This window comes from Chrysemys picta, chromosome 13 (assembly GCF_011386835.1).
Source record: "Chrysemys picta bellii isolate R12L10 chromosome 13, ASM1138683v2, whole genome shotgun sequence".
In the NCBI taxonomy this organism is placed as follows: Eukaryota; Metazoa; Chordata; order Testudines; family Emydidae; genus Chrysemys; species Chrysemys picta.
Genome location: NC_088803.1, coordinates 5,471,909 through 5,489,507, shown reverse-complemented (window position 1 = coordinate 5,489,507; position 17,599 = coordinate 5,471,909). Strand labels below are relative to the sequence as shown.

Here is a 17,599-nt window from a genome sequence, read left to right as displayed (position 1 = left end):
TGTTATAATTTCGTAATAAACACTTTATTTTGTAAAATACAAACCTCTGCCTCATTGTGGGGCCTGGACGCTTGGGATCCTCCCGGCTCTGGGAGGGGAGTGGGGTCTGGTGGTTAAAGCGGGGGAGACTGGGGGCCAGGACTCCTGGGTTCCCGGCTGGCTCTGGGAGGGGAGTGGGGTCTGGTGGTTTAAGCAGGGGGGGCTGGGGGCCAGGACTCCTGGGTTCCCGGCTGGCTCTGGGAGGGGAGTGGGGTCTGGTGGTTAGAGCAGGGGGGCTGGGAGCCCGGACTCCTGGGTTCCCAGCTGGCTCTGGGAGGGGAGTGGGGTCTGGTGGTTAGAACAGGGGGGAGGGGAGCCAGGACTCCTCGGTTCATGCAGGGCCCGGGGGAAGGGGGGGTGATGCTGTAATGACTGTTCTGCCCAAGTGTCTTTGTCTCCGATTTAATTTCTATGTAAATGAGAAGGGGCAGGGCCAGCAGGACCCCCCCCCCAAACAGTAGCAATGGAGCATGAAGGACCCACTAATAGGGACCCAGGAACACCAGGGTCCCCCCAGATGACGGGGGGGGATCATCAGGGGCTGGCGGGACAGAGTCAAGCAGCCGAGGAAAGGGGGGGAGGGAGAGATGGGGGGTCAACGTGAGAGCAGGAGGGAGAGAGTGAGCAGGGTGGCGGGACGGAGCAAGTGGGGCAGGGACAGAGGAAGGGGGGCAGGATGGAGGAAGGGGGGGCAGGGACAGAGAAACAGAGGGAGTGGGGCAGGGACAAATGGAGGAAGGGGGGCAGGGACAGAGGAAAGGGGGCAGGATGGAGGGAGTGGGGCAGGGACAGAGGAACGGGGGCAGGATGGAGGAAGGGGGGGCAGGGACAGAGAAACAGAGGGTGTGGGGCAAGGACAAATGGAGGAAGGGGGGCAGGGACAGAGGAAAGGGGGCAGGACGGAGGGAGTGGGAGAGGGACGGAGGGACAAAGACGGGGCAGGCGGGTGGGCGGGCGGCTGGCAGTGTGGCAGGGCCCAGAGCAGGGCAGACAGACGGGGAGCGAAGCAGCCGAGTGGAAGGAGGAGTCGGGGCCCGGGGGCGGGGGGGGCAGACCCTGCCGCCCCCGGACGCCAGTTCAGATCATGGGAGTGACGTGCCGCAGGGCGTGGCTGGAATAACAACCCCCAGCAGCCGGGCGCGTGGGGCAGGGGGCTCCCAGTTACTCCAGTCCCAGCCTCGCCCTGCAGGGGTCGCTGCGGGGCGGGGGGATGGAGGGATGGTGCCAGCTGGGGAGATAAACAGGTAACCCCCCCCCCCCCCCCATACGTCTCAGCCCCCGGCCACCGCAATGCCCAGCCACAGCCGCATTTATTGGTCATCTACTGGCACATCCCGGTTGATACCAGTTCCAGCAGCCTGCGCCGGGGGTCCCTCCCAGCCGGTTGTTACTGGTCCACGGCGGTTCAGGCAGGTCTGAGCCGGTTCCTTCAGGCGCACGCTGGTGTGTGGGAGTCCAAGCTGGGTTGTCCTGGTCCGGTGCAGGGTTGCTGTAGTCATGGTGCCCTGCTAGTTTATACTGGTTTAAACTGCTTTATGCTGGTGGATCCTGGTCCATGCAGATGAATAATGCTCCGTCCGTTTATACTGGTCCATGCTGGTTTATACTGGTATAGACTGGCTAATGACGCTCCAGGCTGGTTCCTGCTGGTTTATACTGGTCCACACTGGTCTGTTCTGCTCCCTCCTCCTCCTCCTCCTCCTCCTCGGTGGGCCCCAAGGCCCAGGCCAGGCCCCCCAGCTCCCCCACGTCGCTGTGGGACACCCAGACCCAGCCGCTCTGGCGCACATGGAAGACGTCAACGCAGCCCCCAGAGTAGGCGTCACGGCGGGTGGCATGGGCCACAGCGCGGCGGGCCAGGGCGTAGGCGGCGGCAGGCGGCATGTCGGGGCGGTAGGCCCCGTCCAGCAGCCCGTAGGCGTAGGGCGAGCCGGAGCCCACGGCCACCACGTCCAGGGGCAGGCGGGTGCCGTCGCTGTAGACGTACCAGAGGCCGGGGCCGGTTCGGTCCCAGCCACAGAGCGCCACAGCCACGCAGAGCCCGCGCCCCCGCTGTGCCCGCAGCCCGCCTGCCAGCAGCGCCGCCGCCTCGGCCACGCCTGGCTCCCGCCCGTCCTCCTGGCGCCGCAGGGCCAGCTGGCAGCGCAGGGCCCGCAGCCATGTGGCGCAGTCAGCCGAGGTCCCCGAGGTGGTGGCCAGCAGCCGGGCGTGGACGGGCAGCACCTTGCGGGAGGCCGGGCAGGCCACGTAGGTGCCGCAGGACGAGCGGGTGTCAGCTGCTGCCACCACGCCCTGGGCCAGCCGGAAGGCCAGCGTGGTGGTGCCGTGGGGCAGGGGGCAGGGGGTGCCAGCAGGCGCCAGGCAGGGGGGTGGCAGGGGCCATGGAGGCGGCGGGGAGCGGGGCCGGCGGTGCAGCAAGTCTTGCAGAGCCATGGGGCACCCAGGAGAGTGGGGCGGGGAGGGAGGGGACCAGGAGATATAGAGGGCAGGGGAGGGGCAGCAGCGCTGGGGTGAGGGACCCCCCCGTGGGTCTCTGAACCTCCCCCAGACGCTGCCTTGTCAGCTCCCGTCACCCTCCATTGCTCAGTCTGGCGTCCCCCCACCCCCCACGCCGCGTCCCCTGCCTGGAGCGGGGGGTGGGGAGAGACACGCAGGGGGATGTGTCAGGTAACAGCACCCGACGTCTGCCAGGACCCCTCGCCCCACACCTGCCAGGGCGAAATGGGAGCGTCTCCTCCCACACGCTGAGCCAGGGCCTCGCGGGCACCATGCTCCGGAGGTAAGAGGCAGCAGCTGGCTGGCAGGGGCGTCACGCACACACCGGGGGGGAGGGGTGTTGCACATGCACAAGGGGCTTTGCACTCGCACAAGGACTTTTGCACAGTCCCAGCGGGGCTTTGCACACCCAAGGCGTTTGGCAGGTTGGGGGGCATTGGCACACCTGCCATCTGCTTTCCACGTGCCCAGGGTACTTGGCACACCTGAAGGTATACAGCCAGGCGCAAGGGGCTCTGTACAAACGGGGTGGGGAGGACCTGTACGTGTGGTGTGGCAGAGGACTTTGCACATTCAGAGCGGATTGTGCACATGCACGGGGGGCAACTTGCACACAGGGGAGCCTGTGAGGGAGGCTGAATCGGCACGGGGGCCCCAGGCGCTTTGCACTCTCGCATCAGGGTTGTACACACACATGCTGACAGGCAAGGAGCCGCCCTTACACGCCCTGCACATCGGGGGCAGCTGGGGTTGCCCCCAGCACAGGGCTGTTGCCCCCCAACCTCTCCACGAAGGGTTGAGGGAGTTGCATGCTCTGGGAGGAAGGGGAGTTGCACACAGAGCCAGTTGCTTGCACATTCATGGGGAATTTGCAGGCTCCCAAGGGGATCTGCACATTGCAAAGGAATTTGCACGCCCAGTAAGGGATTTGCATGCACACAGAGGGGTTTGCGCACTCATAGGGCTTGCATCCACGCACAACACGGCAAAGGGGGAGTGTCACGGACTCACAGATCGTGCCCAGTCTTGGCCCCGTGCGGTCTGCGGGGGGTGCCCCTTTCAGTGAGACAGCCCTTCTCGGGGGTCCACTCTCTCCCGGGGTCAGGCCCCCTCCACCTCCTGGAGCCGCACCTCTCTGAGCCTTAGCACCCCTGTTTCTCGCCATGGGCCCCCCAGGGAGTCCACTTGCACTGGACTCCCGGGGCCTCCACCCCCGAAGGGGACGATGCCCCCCCACCCCTGCCATGTTCTCTAGACCTGAGCGACTCTCAGCCAGTGTCACACAGGAGTGTTTATTGAGTGTTGAACCCAGCACAGGAAACTCTCAGGGCCTCAGGCCTGGCCTCCCGCAGCCCAGCACATCCCAGTCTCCCTGCATCCAGGTGGGCTCTGCCTGCTCCCCCTCTCCAGCCCAGAGCCCCCCTGCTTCCCAGCTGGGCATCTGATACCCCCGGCCCCAAGCCCGGCCTCTGTCCATTGTCTTCTCTCCAGGGAAACAGGGTCTCGTGGGCCTCCTCTCCCCTCTTCTGTCCTCTGGCCGGACCCGGCTGGTCAGGTCGCTGGGGTCTCCATTCTCCAGGCCATTGGCTGGGGTCCCAAGTTCCCTCACTGGTCCCTTGTAACAACAAACTCCCTTTCCCCTCCCCTCGTTAAACCAGTAACACCCAGGGAAACTGAGTCCCACCCTCTCTGCATGCAAACCATTGGAAAAACACGGAAAAAACAAGAAAATCCCCCACTTCGTCACAGGGAGTTGTGCACGGGCAAAGAGGGGTCACACAGTCGAAGGGGTGTTGCACACTCACAAAGGGGCTTTGCACACGAAGGGGTCTCACACTGGCCCCCAGGGGCTGCCAACTGCCCGCGCTGAGGCTGTGCTCAAGTGAGTGTGCAGGGGGGTTTGCACTAGGGTGTCCGGTTTTTGACAGGAACACCTGCTGATTGGGCTGCTAAGAGTCTGGTTGGCGTCGCAGCCCCTGGCCCAGAGACCCCCTCGGTCCCAGCCTGGAGCCCTCACCTCCCCTGCCCCAACCCCCTTCCCCATCCCAGAGCCCTTCCTGCCCTCTGAACCCAGAGCCCCCTCCTGCACCCAAACCCCTCATCCCCAGCCCAACCCCAGAGCCCCAACCCCCTGCCCTCCCACCCCCTTGGTCCCAACCTGGAGCCCTCACCTCCCCTTCCCCAGCCCAGAGACTCCTCCTGCCCTCTGAACCCGGAGCCCTCTCCTGCACCCCAAACCCCTCATCCCCAGCCCCACCCTGGAGCCCGCACCCCCAGCCAGAACCCTCACCCTCTGCGCCCCAACCCCCTGCCCTAGCCCTCCTAACGCCTCCATCCCAGCCCTGATCCCCCTCCTGCACCCCAAACCTCATCCCCAGAGCCCCAACCCCTTTCCCCAGCCCAGAGCCCCTCCTGCCCTCACCCCGCCCCAACCCCCTTCCCCAGCCCTGATCCCCTCCTGCACCCCAAACCTCATCCCCAGCCCCACCCCAGAGCCCCTCCTGCCCTCCCACCCCCTCGGTCCCAGCCTGGAGCCCTCACCCCCCGCCCCGTGAAATGAGGAGCGAGTGAGGGTGGGGAGAGGGAGTGACGGGGGGCGGGGCCTCGGGGGAGGGGCGGGGCAAGGTTGGATCCGGGTAGAAGGGTGGCAGCCCGAGGTTGCCCGGCCCTTGCACGCTGATCGCAGGGGTGACCTGCCCCGGGAGGACCTGCACGTGCTAGAGGAGGGGCGGCGCGCGGGGCTCCAGCTCCATCCCTTTCCAGGGCCAGTCATGCCCCTAGTAAAGATGGCCACCGCTCCCCATGTGTTAGATGGCAGCGAAGCGAGGCTGCCCATAACCAAGATGGCCGCTGAGGGGGTCGGTCACATGATCTCCACTGCCCTCGGAAAAGATGGCGGACCGCCGCTTTTATCAGGTAGTGAAGCCGCCTTGCCTTTTTCCAAGATGGCCGCCACGCACAGCTTTACGCCGCCGAACCCCATGAGTGACATAGATAGTGAAGCCAGCTCGCCTTCACGGCGCCTGCGCTACCCTCACCGAACATGGCCGCCGAGGCTATCGGCCACGGAGCAGCCGAGTCACGCTGTGCCCTCACCGAAGATGGCGCCTATGCTCCATATATCTGATAGGAGGTGAAGTCACAGAACACTTCCGTCCAATATGGCGGTCACGGCGCCTCCGAGTCACGCTGTGCCCTCACCCAAGATGGCGGCCGGCCTTACATATAGGACAGGGCGAGGCCACGCCCCCATCCTGCCCTCACCCAAGATGGCGCTGGCCAGCCTGCTGCCGCCGGAGCTGCCCGTCAACCGGCCCGGCTTCTTCGGGCTGGCGGGGCGCTGCGAGCTCCAAGCCCCCGGACCCCGCCCGGCCCCGGGCCCGCCTGGCTTGGCACCGCCCGCCTGGGGGCTCCCGGCCGCGGGGGATGCCGGGATCGAGCTGCTGCACGGGACCACCACGCTGGCCTTCAAGGTGGGCGGGGCCGGAGAGGGAGGGAGACCCCCATAGGGGCGGAGCCAAGTCAGGGGGTGGTACTAGGGAGGGAGACCCCCCCACCCCCAGGGGTGGGGCTAGAGAGGGAGCCCTCCTTGGGTGCGACCAGGTCAGGGGGCGGGGCTAGGCAGAGAGAGCCCCCCCCAGGGGCGGAGCTAGATCTGGAGATACCCCCCCCCCATAGGAGGAGGAGGGGGCTGGGGACAGACTCTACTGTGTCTGTGTGGGGGGGGGGGATTAGGGGGCGCCCCCTGTGGCATGGTGCAGCCCTGCCTCCCCTGCAGTGGACTCCGTATTGGGGGGCACAGTGGGGTCAGGGTCAGCCCTGCCCCCCCAGGAGGGGATGGGGCAGTGATCTGGGGTGCTGTCTCTGGTCTGTGTGGGGGTGGAGTGAGGGTGCAGGAGTGGGCCTGCCATCTTTGGGGGGGAGTGCTGTGCTCCAGTGGGGCTGTACCCCAGCCTGGTGCCCTGTAACCCCCCCTCCCCTAGTTCCAGGAGGGCGTGGCAGTGAGGGGCAGTGTGCTCAGTGGGTGTACCCCAGCTTGGTGCCCTGTGACCCCCCTCCCCTAGTTCCAGGAGGGAGTGGCGGTGGGGGGTACCGTGCTCTGGGGAGGGTGTACCCTAGCTTGGTGCCCTGTGACCCCCTCTCCCCTAGTTCCAGGAGGGCGTGGTGGTGGGGGGTACCGTGCTCTGGGGAGGGTGTACCCCAGCTTGGTGCCCTGTGACCCCCCTCCCCTAGTTCCAGGAGGGAGTGGCGGTGGGGGGTACCGTGCTCTGGGGAGGGTGTACCCTAGCTTGGTGCCCTGTGACCCCCCCTCCCCTAGTTCCAGGAGGGCGTGGTGGTGGGGGGTACCGTGCTCCGGGGAGGGTGTACCCCAGCTTGGTGCCCTGTGACCCCCTCTCCCCTAGTTCCAGGAGGGCGTGGTGGTGGCGGTGGACTCGCGGGCCACGGCCGGCTCCTACGTGGCCTCGCAGACGGTGAAGAAGGTGATCGAGATCAACCCCTACCTGCTGGGCACCATGGCGGGCGGCGCCGCCGACTGCAGCTTCTGGGAGCGGCTGCTAGCCCGGCAGTGCCGCATCTACCAGCTGCGCAACAAGGAGCGCATCTCCGTGGCCGCCGCCTCCAAGCTGCTGGCCAACATGGTGTATCAGTACAAGGGGCTGGGGCTCCACATGGGCACCATGATCTGCGGCTGGGACAAGCGGGGCCCAGGTGAGGGCGCCCCAGCCCCCTCCCTGGGTCTCCCCAGCCGCCCCAGAGCACCTCGCCCCCTCCCTGGGTCTCCCCAGCCGCCCCAGAGCACCTCGCCCCCTCCCTGGGTCTCCCCAGCCGCCCCAGAGCACCTCGCCCCCTCCCTGGGTCTCCCCAGCCCCCCCGGGGCCCCAGAGCACCCAGCCCCCTCCCTGGGTCTCCCCAGCCCCCCCGGGGCCCCAGAGCACCCAGCCCCCTCCCTGGGTCTCCCCAGTCCCCCCGGGGCCCCAGAGCACCCAGCCCCCTCCCTGGGTCTCCCCAGCTGCCCCCCCCCGGGGCCCCAGAGCACCCAGCCCCCTCCCTGGGTCTCCCCAGCCACACACCCCCGGGGCCCCAGAGCACCCAGCCCCCTCCCTAGGTCTCCCCAGCCGCCCCCCCCCCCCCGCCCGGCCCCAGAGCACCTAGCCCCCTCCTGGGTCTCCCCAGCCGCCCCCCGGGGCCCCAGAGCACCCAGCCCCCTCCCTGGGTCTCCCCAGCCCCCTCCCTCCCCAACTCCTTGCCCCCCCCATTCACCGGCTCCAACCTTCCCCCTTGGGACTTGGGGTGATCCTCTTATCTACCCCTTCCATGGGACCCTCATTGCCACATCCCCTCCCCTTGGGCTGCACTTTCGGGGGGAGGGGGTTACATGTGCAATGCCCCCTGTCCCTGGGAGGGGGGGACCCCATCTCCGGGGGCAGCCCTGCAATGATTCCCCTCTCTCCTCAGGCCTGTACTACGTGGACAGTGAGGGGAACCGCCTCTCGGGCACAGCTTTCTCCGTGGGCTCGGGCTCGGTGTACGCCTATGGGGTGCTGGACCGCGGCTACGCACCCGACATGCCAGCCGAGGAGGCCTACGACCTAGCCCGGCGCGCCATCTACCAGGCCACCTACCGCGATGCCTACTCCGGGGGCGAGGTCAACCTGTACCACGTCCGGCGGGACGGCTGGGTCCGCGTCTCCACCGACGACGTGGCCCAGCTCCATGCCCACTACCGCGGGGACCCGCAGGGGGATGGGGCCGCCTGAGCGCGGGGTGGGGCCCTGGGGGGGGGCAGGGCAGGGAGGGCCTGGATTGGCCATGGGGGTTCCCTGGAGGTTACAAAGGAAGGGGTGTGGCTGGGCTAACTGCACGTGGCGGGGGCATGGCCTATAATGGGGTGGTAGGGCCATGGGGTGGCTGGGGGGGCCCATGGCGCGAGGACCCTGCTGGTTCCCTATAAAGCTTGTTTCTGCCCCACAGCTGGAGAGTGTCGTCATTTGGGGGGTGGGGGGCAGTCATAGGCTGGGCCGCCAGTGCCACCCACTCCCTGGGCATCAGCCCGTTCCGGATCGGGGGTGAGCCTGGCTCGGGGAATCCGGGGGTGGGGCAGGCTGGGGGCCGGGTGCAGTGTGCTCTGACCCTGAGTTCTCTGCCCTCCCAGGAATGCTGGGGGAGGCACAGGGGGCATCACCGATGGGGGCAGTCAGGATCTGCAGTGCCAAGGCACCCTGCAGCGCCCCCATGCACACAGCACCGGTGCCTGGCTGTTACCTGCTTTACTGCCTGAGGGGTTGCCCCTGCCAGCTGTAAATCCCCAGGGACAGGGTGCGGCGCAACCCCGCCTGACCCCTGCACAGCGCTGGCCTCCAGGGAGTATCGCGGCACTGCCCAGCGGGCCCCAGTTTGTAAATTCCTCGTGCCAAGGCTCAGTGCCAGCTGGTGGCGAGCCAGGAGTCTCTGCTGGTGCGGCTGTTCCCGAGGGTAGAAGCTGGCTGCATGGCTGGTCCCCAGAGGGACCTCACCGGGTCATTGGCCGCCAGCCGGGCGCGTTTTCTCATTGGCCTGCCAGGGGCCAGCCAGTAGTGCTTGACCCCACAACTGGGGGAGTGGGAACTGAGGATGGGTTCGGCCCGGCGTGATCTGCAGCAGGGGGTGAGCTGGGCATGACCAGAGCTACAGGTGTGAATGCAGCCAAGAGCCACTGTCCCAGCCACCCCTGCGGGTGTGAATACAGCCGAATGGGTACAGCCGGGAGTGAGTGTCCCAGCCAGCGCTGGGGGTGTGAGTACAGGTGTATGGGTACAGCCGGGAGCGATTGTCCCAGCCAGCACAGACAAGACGCGGGGCTGGAAGGTGAAACCGCACCATGAGGACGTCAGTTGCAACCAGCAGTTTTGCTCTGAGCCGCCATGTGCAGTGGGGGGCCCGGGCACAGTCCACCCCAGAGCTGGCCTGGGGTTGGCGCCATCTGCCTGGATCATGTTCAGCAGGCTTCGTAACCGCCCCTGTGCCCTGCCTTCGCCTGCGGTGCTGAGGTGCTGTGTCAGCAGCCCACCAGGGGGCAGCAGGGAGACGGGGCTAGAACCCAGGAGTCGGGTTCCCACCCACTCCCCTGTAACCACTAGACCCCACTCCCTTCCCAGAGCCAGGGAGAGAACCCAGGAGTCCTAGCTTCCAGCCCCACCCCCTGCTGTAACCACAAAACCCCACTCCCTTCTGGAGCCAGGGAGAGAAGCCAGGAGTCCTGGGCTCCCTGCCAAGAGGCCTATGCCCCACAAGCCCCCATCTCACCCCCACTGCTCTTGGCTGGGTCACTCTGTGGGAGGCGAACCAGGGTTAACCTTGGCTGCCCCCCATCTCTGCTCGACCCCACTGCCCCTTCCTCTCCATTCCCAGTGAGGAGCGGGACTTGGGGGATGTGGGGGGGGAAGTAAGAGAGACAATGGTCTTATCCCCCCCAGCACTCCAGAGAGGGGGACATGGAGCAAACCGGGGAGGGGAGAATTGTGACTGAGAGGGACGGGGGGGGAGCTGTGGGGGGGAGCAGCCAGGGATGGGAGGGGGTAGGAACTGGGGGGGACTGGGCGGGGGGAGCAGATCGGAGTGCTCCTGGCAGGGCCCCACTGAGGAGTGCGGGGAGGTGGGAGGGGGTAGGACCTGGATGGGGAGCAGTTGGGGTTGGGAGCAGGTCAGGGTGCCCCTGGCAGGGCCCCACCGAGGAATGCCGTGTGGGGGGAAGGCGGGTGCATCTGCAGCTGGGGGTGTGCACGGTGTGGGCTGCCATGTGTAGTGGGTGAGGGATGGGGGCAGCCGGCGGAGGATGTGGGGGCAGATGGGGGAGCAATGCATGGTGTGGGCAGCTGGGGGTGGGCATGTGCAGCTGAGGGGGGGGGGTGAGGAGGTAGGAGCTGGTGGCAGCAGTTGGGGTGCCCCTGGCAGGGCCTGACCGGGGAACGAGTGTGCAGCTGGGGGCGTGTGTGCTGTGGGTGGGGGTGTGCAGCTAGGGGTGGGCGCCTGGGCAGATGTGTGCAGCAGGTGAGATGAAAGAGGTGGGAGCTGTGTGGGGGGTGAGTTTGAGGGGGTGGGAGCAGCCGGGGGAGCAGTGCCAGCCATGGGTTGGGGGGGGAGCAGCAGGGGGGGTTGAGGGGGTGGGAGCAGTGTGGGCTGTGGGGGGGCATGTGCAGCTGATGGGGGGGGGAGCTGGGTGGATGTGTGCAGCTGGTGAGGTGGGAGGGGTGGGAGCAGTGCGGGCTGTGGACAGGCGTGTGCAGCTGGGGGGGAAGCTGGGGTGCGTGTGCAGCTGGTGAGGTGGGAGCGGGGTGGTGAGGGGGTGGCAGCAGCTCGGAGCAGTGTGTGCTGTGGGCAGGCGTGTGCAGCTGGTGAGGTGGGAGCGGGGGGGGGGGGGCTCAGGGGGGGGGAGCAGCCGGGGGAGCAGTGCGTGCTGTGGGCGGGTGTGTGCAGCTGGCGGGGGGGGGGGGGGGGAGGAGCTGGGCGGGGCGTGTGCAGCTGGTGAGGTGGGAGGGATGGGAGCGGGGGGGTGAGGGGGTGGGAGCAGCTGGGGGAGCAGTGCGGGCTGTGGGCGGGCGTGTGCAGCTGGGGGGGAGCTGGGCGGGCGTGTGCAGCGCCCCGGCCAATCAGAGCGGGTGGGGGGGGGGCATGTGGCCCACGTCCCCCCCTCGTGCACACACACGAATACAAAGAGCCGCCCGCGACCTTCCTGTATCCTTTAGCCGGGGCGCTGGGGGGCCAGGCCTGGCCCCCCATCCAGCCCCCCTGCACTGCCCAGCCTGGGCACACGTGCAGACAGGCGGGCTGGGGCAGGGACGTGTGCAATACAGAGCGGGCGGCTGGATGGGGGGGATAGGTACATGGGACGCGGCTGGCTAGGGGAGAGGAAGAGAGGTGTGGGGGCTGGATGGGGGAGGGGTGGCTGGTTGGGAGGGAGTGGGGACTAGATAGATGCAGGGGGGGCTAGATGGGGAGGGAATAGATGTGGGGGGCTGTACAGGGAGGGGGCTGGAGGGGGTAGATACATGTCTTGGGTGCGGGATTCGGTTGCACAGCTCTTGGGGATGGGAGGACAGAAAGGAGGAGAGATGTACACACTCACAGGGGAGGGGTGGAGAAGGCCGGCGTGGGGAGGGATGGATGGGAGGGGAAGGAAGGGGAGGTGAAGGCCGGTGTGGGGACCGGGGGACGGGGAAGGGAGGGGGGGAGAAGGCCTGTCTTGGGGACGGATGTATGGGGAGGGGAGGAGAAGGCCGGCGTGGGGAGGGGATGGACGGAGAGAGGAGAGGAGAAGGCCGGTGTAGGGAGTGGGGGACGGGAGGGGAGGCGTGGAGAAGGCCGGCGTGGGGAGGAGTGGATGGGGAGGGGAGGGAAGGGGAGGGGAGGAGAAGGCCAGCATGGGGAGGGATGGATGGAAGGGGAAAGGAGGAGAAGGCCGGCGTGGGGAGCGGGTGACGGGGAGGGGAGGGGTGGAGAAGGCTGGCGAGGGGAGGGTGCGATTGAGAAGGGCCGCATGCATAGGCATGGGAACTAGGGGTGTGGGAGGTGGTGCAGCCCTGCTCCCAGCCTCAGCTTGGGGGTCGGGGTGCACAGTGGTAAGGGGGCTGGCTTTCAGCACCCCCACTATTAAAAATGTTCCAGCACCACTGGCCATGTGTAGGGAGGGATGGACAGAGAGGCCGCGATGGAGGAGGGCCACACATGTGGGGAGGAGGGCTGTGTGTGGGGCGGCCATGACAGAGGTTGGCGTGACCTGACAAGAGGTGGGGGGGTTGGCATGACCCAGGCTGGGGTGGCCATGACAGAGGTTGGCGTGACATGACAGGAGGTGGTAGGCGTGACCCAGGTCTGGAGATCATCTGTTTGGGGGGAAGGGGCAGCCTGAAATCCAAGATGGCTACGGGGTGGCCATGAAAAGGGCCAACATCAAAGTCCCCCTGTAGGGACCCCTTCTCCCCTCTCTGCTCCCTGACCCCCTCTCCCTTCTGCCCTGGCCCAGCGACAGCCAGCTCTCAGCCAATCGGCTCCTTTAGGCTTTTACCACGCTAGCCAATGAGAGCGTTAGGGGCGAGGGGGCGCGGCGCTTTGTACACGGCCGCAGCGCTCGCTCCCTCCTCCCGTCGCCACCCCACCCCCCCGACCTCTCTCGGTCGCGCGCTGCACACGGAGTGGAACGTTGAGCAGGCGGGATTCTAAACCGTTGGGCCCCAAGTAAACAACCAACGGCCCTGGACGGGATGGGGTATCGTTAGATTTATGGAAATGAGGATCCCGGGGGACTCCCAGCCCTGTGTCACACAAGCCCCTGTTCCAACCCCCTCGGCCTGCATCACGCCAACCCAGCCACCCTGGCATCATGCCAACCCCCGGCCCCGCATCACACCAACCTCCCCACCCCAGCCCTGTGTCACGCCAACCCCCCGGGCCCCATGTCACAGCAACCCCACCAGCCTGTGTCTCGCCAACCCACCCACCCTGGCATCATGCCAACCCCCGGCCCTGTGTCACGCCAACCCCCCCTCAGCCCCGTGTCACGTCAACCCCCCTGGCCCCGCATCACAGCCAACCTCCCCACCCCAGCCCTGTGTCACGTCAACCCCCCGGGCCCCATGTCACAGCAACCCCACCAGCCTGTGTCTCGCCAACCCACCCACCCTGGCATCATGCCAACCCCCGGCCCTGTGTCACGCCAACCCCCCCTCAGCCCGTGTCACGCCAACCCCTCCTCAGCCCGTGTCACGTCAACCCCCCTGGCCCCGCATCACACCAACCTCCCCACCCCAGCCCTGTGTCACGCCAACCCCCCCTCAGCCCCATGTCACAGCAACCCCACCAGCCTGTGTCTCGCCAACCCACCCACCCTAGCATCATCCCAACCCCCCCAGCCCTGTGTCACGCCAATCCTCCCACCCCAGCCCCGTGTCACGTCAACCCCCCTGGCCCCACATCACACCAACCTCCCCACCCTGTGTCTTGCCAACCCACCCACCCTGGCATCATGCCAACCCTCCAGCCCCATGTCACGCCACCCCCCACGCCCTGTGTCTTGCCAACTCCCCCAGCCCATGTCACATCAACCCCCACTACGCCCCCCCCATAGCTATCCCTTGGTCATGCCAACCCCACCCTCGCAGCCATCTCCCTGGGTCATGCCAACCCCGCTCTCACAATTGCCCCCCCCACCTCAGAGCTGCCCCCCGTCACACCAACCCCCCACTTGCAACCACCAAGCCCCCCCTCACAGACACCCACCCCTGGGTCATGCCAATCCACCCCCCCAATCCACCCCCCCAGAGGTCGTATTTTCCTTGACTTTCCCTCCCCTCAGCCCTTGCAGCGCTCACCCCCACTCAGGAGCGCCATGGGCTCTGGGAGCCACTCGTGGGTGTGCCTGCGCCCTGGCTGCCCGTGCCGGGGATGCTGAGGGGGAAGCTCCCACAATCCCTTGGGACCACCATGTCCTTCAGCGCCACATCCTCTTCTCACCCCCCGGCGCCCAGGAGGCCACAGGCTGCTGCTGTGCCTGCAAGCGGGAGCCGGGGGCGGAGGGGGGGGTAGCGCGGCCGGCCCCCCGCACCCCTGCGCCCCCATCAGCGTCTCGGGCCATGGGTTGGCGGTGCAGAGCTCCGAGCAGCTGCTGCACGTCATCTACCAGCGCCTGGACAAGGCCGTGGGGCTGGCCGAAGCCGCCCTGGCCCTGGCCAAGGCCAACAACCAGGCCCTGCGGCGGCTGGAGGAGGAGGTGGGGGGACTGCGGAGGGAGGCGCACCCAACTGTCAAGGCCAGCCCCCCCCCGCTGGCGGCCGAGGAGGAGGAGGCTGAAGGCTTGGGGAGCAGCGTCCAAGTGGTGATCGAGGAGCTGAGGCAGCTAGGGGCAGCGGCAGGGCCGTCTGGACGTCTGGGTTTCTCACCCGTGCAGCCTGGAGACTCGGGACTGGGTGGGGTGTGTGAGCCACAGACCCTCCGCGCCCTGCCATGGTGCTTGCTTAGCCCCCTCTGGCCGGGAACAGCTGGCTTCTGTCTAAGACTGCTCGGCAGTGATGCATTATGGGAGTCACGCCAACCTCCACTTGGCGCCTGGGGCTTGAAGGGCAATGCCAGAGCTGGGGGGGGGGGGGGGTTGCAGGGTGCTGTGGGTCGGGAGTGAGGGGCACCAGCAGGGCTGGGGGCGGATCCCAGGGTGCTGCAGGTCAAGAGTGAGGGGCACCACAGGGCTATGGGTCAGGAGTGAGGGGCTGGGCAGGTTGCAGGGGGCTGCAGGTTGGGAGTGAGGGGCACTGCAGTGGTGTGGGGTGATCCCAGGGGGCTGCGGGTCGGGAGTGAGGTGCACCATCAGGGCTGATGCATTTCTCCCCCGCTCCCCAAGGTGCTGAGGAGCTGCCCCCCCTGGAGGTCCCCCATCAGCGAGTGGTGGTCCCGGCTTTCCCCACCACCCCCTCCCCTTCCCCCCAGCCCGTGGGGGAGCCCTCGCCCTCGGGCTCCGAGGAGCCGTCCCCCTGCACTGCCCTAGAGGATGGTGGCCTGGGGAGCCCCGGTTCTCCCTGGGGTTCATCAGCACCCCCTGCCGCAGCCGGGGCAACGGGCCCAAGAACACCCGGCGCAAGAGGGACCTGGTGCTGTCGGTGAGTGGGGGCTGCCCAGGATGGTGGGGGGGCGGCCTGGGGACCCCTCACCCCAATGACTTACTGTCTGCCCCACAGAAACTCGTCCATAATGTCCACAACCACATCACGAACCAGAGGAGATTCAACGGCTCTGAGAGGTGAGTCCCTCCCTGCAAAGGAGTCTTGCCATGCCCTCCCCCTCCCCTCTAACCACTAGACCCACCCGCCCTCCTAGAGCCAGGAGAGAACCCAGGAGTCCTTCCATTACCCTCCCCCTCCTGTCTAATCATTCGACCCCTCCACTCCCAGAGCTGGGATAGAACCCAGGAGTGCTGGTTCCCAGCCCCAACTCTCTAACCTCTAGACCTGTCTGGCAGTGGGATGCAGGGCTCTGGCATGACTCTCACCCTCCCTTCTGCCCCCTTGGCAGCATCAAGTCTTCCTGGAACATTGGGGTGGTGAAATTCCTGTTGGAGAAACTGAGGCATGAACTGGTGACGAGTCAGCACAACTACACGGACAAGGAACTGAAGGGTGAGCGCGTGTTTACACCCTGTCCCCCCGATGCCCCGTGGCACGCTTCCTGCCCGATCTCTGCCCACTGCCCCTTCTTTGTGTCCCTTAGCATGCTTCCTGCCCGACCTCTGACCCCTCTGTGTGCCGCTCAGCGTTCTTCCTGCCTCACCTCTGCCCCCTCTGTGTGCCGCTCGGCGTTCTTCCTGCCTGACCTCTGACCCCTCTGTGTGCTGCTCGGCGTTCTTCCTGCCTGACCTCTGACCCCTCTCTGTGCCCCTTGGCACGCTTCCTGCCTGACATCTGACCTCTGCCCCCTCTGTGTGCCGCTCGGCATTCTTCCTGCCTGACCTCTGCCCCCCTCTGTGTGCCCCTCGGCGTGCTTCCTGCCTGACCTCTGCCCCCTCTCTGTACCCCTCGGTGCTTCCTGCCGGACCACTAACCCCTCCCTGTGCCCCTCGGCGCTTCCTGCCTGACCTCTGACCCCTCCCTGTGCCCCTGGGCGCGCTTCCTGCCTGACCTCTGCCCCTTCCTGTGCCTCTCGGCGTGCTTCCTGCCGGACCTCTGCCCCCTCTCTGTGCCCCTCGGCACGCTTCCTGCCTGACTTCTGACCCCTCTCTATGCCCCTTGGCGCTTCCTGCCTGACCTCTGCCCCTTCTCTGTGCCTCTCGGCGTGCTTCCTGCCGGACCTCTGCCCCTCTCTGTGCCCCTCGGCACGCTTCCTGCCTGACCTCTGACCCCTCCCTGTGCCCTGGCGCGCTTCCTGCTGACCTCTGCCCCTTCCTGTGCCCCTGGGCGCGCTTCCTGCCTGACCTCTGCCCCCTCCCTGTGCCCCTTGGCACTTCCTGCCCGACCTCTGACCCCTCTCTGTGCCCCTGGGCATGCTTCCTGCCCAACCTCTGACCTCTGCCCCTTCTGTGTGTCCCTTGGCGTTCTTCTTGCCTGACCTCTGCCCCCTCTCTGTGCCCTTGGCGCTTCCTGCCCGACCCCTGCCCCCTCGGTGCCCTTGGCGTGCTGCTGACCGAGCCCTGTCGTGCCCAGGTGCCTGCGTGGCGTACTTCCTGACCAAGCGGCGCGAGTATCGCAATTCCCTGAACCCCTTCAAGGGCTGAAGGAAAAGGAGGAGAAGAAACTGCGGAGCCGGCGCTACCGGGTGAGGGGCCTGGCATGGTGGGGTACCGGAAGGGGCAGAGGGTGGTGCCAAGGGGGGTGCAGGGGCCATGAGAGGTGCATGTTAGGAGGGTTGGGGGTTGTGCACAGCAGGGGGCGGGGCCATGCGGGAGGCACAGCATGTGGATCGGGGTTATGTAGGTGCAGGGCAGGGGGCTGTAAACAGCAGGGAGTGGGGGCCACGTGCGGGGTGTGACGGGACAGGTGCGTGGTGGGGCGCGGCCGTGCCTGGCCGTGGCAGGGGGCAGGGCCAGAGCCTCTCACAGCGCGGTCGGGCTGACCCCCCGTCTTGCCCCCCAGCTCTTTGCCAACCGGGCGGGCGTGGCACGGCTGCTGGGCCCTGAGGAACAGCGGCTGTGGCGGGGCGTGACGGAGGAGCTCATGTCAGACGAGGAGGACAGCCCGAGCGAACCGGGGGTGTGGGTGGCCCGGTCCCCCCCGCTTCCGTGCCGCCCCCCTCACCCAGCTCTGCTACCGCCTGGACATCAATGCCAAGCACGGTGCCAAGGCCAACCGGGTCTACGGGCCGCCCTCCGAGCGCCTGCCCTCCGCCGAGGCCCAGCTCCTGCCCCCCCACCTCTACGACCCCCGCTTCCAGGAGCGCGAAGAGGGGGGGGACTCCAGGTCCGCCCCTTTCCCCCCGCCCCGACAAGGCCTTCTGCCCTGACCTCCACCCCTTCCTCGAGATCAAGGTGGAGAAGGATGAGTGAGCCAGGACAGCCGCCCCACACCCAAGATGGCCACCACAGGGGGCCAGCGACCCTCCCAACCTGGGC

The 17,599-nt window shown here is 67.3% G+C and overlaps 3 protein-coding genes across 3 annotated transcripts; 2 read left to right on the top strand and 1 right to left on the bottom strand.

Moving 5' to 3' along the window:
• LOC101934044 (proteasome subunit beta type-11) lies at positions 1–4,590 on the bottom strand. Its single transcript, XM_005290173.4, has one exon. The coding sequence runs from the start codon at positions 2,470–2,472 to the stop codon at positions 1,660–1,662; it is 813 nt and encodes a 270-aa protein (XP_005290230.3). The 5' UTR covers positions 2,473–4,590; the 3' UTR covers positions 1–1,659.
• Positions 4,591–5,776: 1,186 nt separating this feature from the next.
• On the top strand, positions 5,777–8,507 carry PSMB5 (proteasome 20S subunit beta 5). The gene is made up of 3 exons (XM_005290174.4): positions 5,777–6,008; positions 6,939–7,245; positions 7,993–8,507. Exons 1-3 carry the CDS (start codon positions 5,805–5,807, stop codon positions 8,292–8,294), a joined length of 813 nt encoding a protein of 270 aa, XP_005290231.2. The 5' UTR covers positions 5,777–5,804; the 3' UTR covers positions 8,295–8,507.
• Positions 8,508–11,933: 3,426 nt separating this feature from the next.
• On the top strand, positions 11,934–17,593 carry C13H14orf93 (chromosome 13 C14orf93 homolog). The gene is given in 12 exon segments (XM_065565300.1): positions 11,934–14,008; positions 14,011–14,085; positions 14,088–14,483; positions 14,903–15,055; positions 15,058–15,158; positions 15,237–15,298; positions 15,571–15,674; positions 16,695–16,760; positions 16,763–16,806; positions 17,124–17,258; positions 17,260–17,472; positions 17,474–17,593. Coding segments are annotated over 12 exon segments (1,464 nt in total). The 5' UTR covers positions 11,934–13,953; the 3' UTR covers positions 17,534–17,593.
• The last annotated feature ends 6 nt before the right edge of the window (positions 17,594–17,599 follow it).

Bases quoted from the DNA above. Each gene is read 5' to 3' on its own strand.
- LOC101934044 (XM_005290173.4), bottom strand. From the start codon at position 2,472: ATGGCTCTGCAAGACTTGCTGCACCGCCGGCCCCGCTCCCCGCCGCCT.
- PSMB5 (XM_005290174.4), top strand. From the start codon at position 5,805: ATGGCGCTGGCCAGCCTGCTGCCGCCGGAGCTGCCCGTCAACCGGCCC. The intron at 6,009-6,938 runs GTGGGCGGGGCC...CCTCTCCCCTAG, and splicing joins CCACCACGCTGGCCTTCAAG to TTCCAGGAGGGCGTGGTGGT. The intron at 7,246-7,992 runs GTGAGGGCGCCC...CTCTCTCCTCAG, and splicing joins CTGGGACAAGCGGGGCCCAG to GCCTGTACTACGTGGACAGT.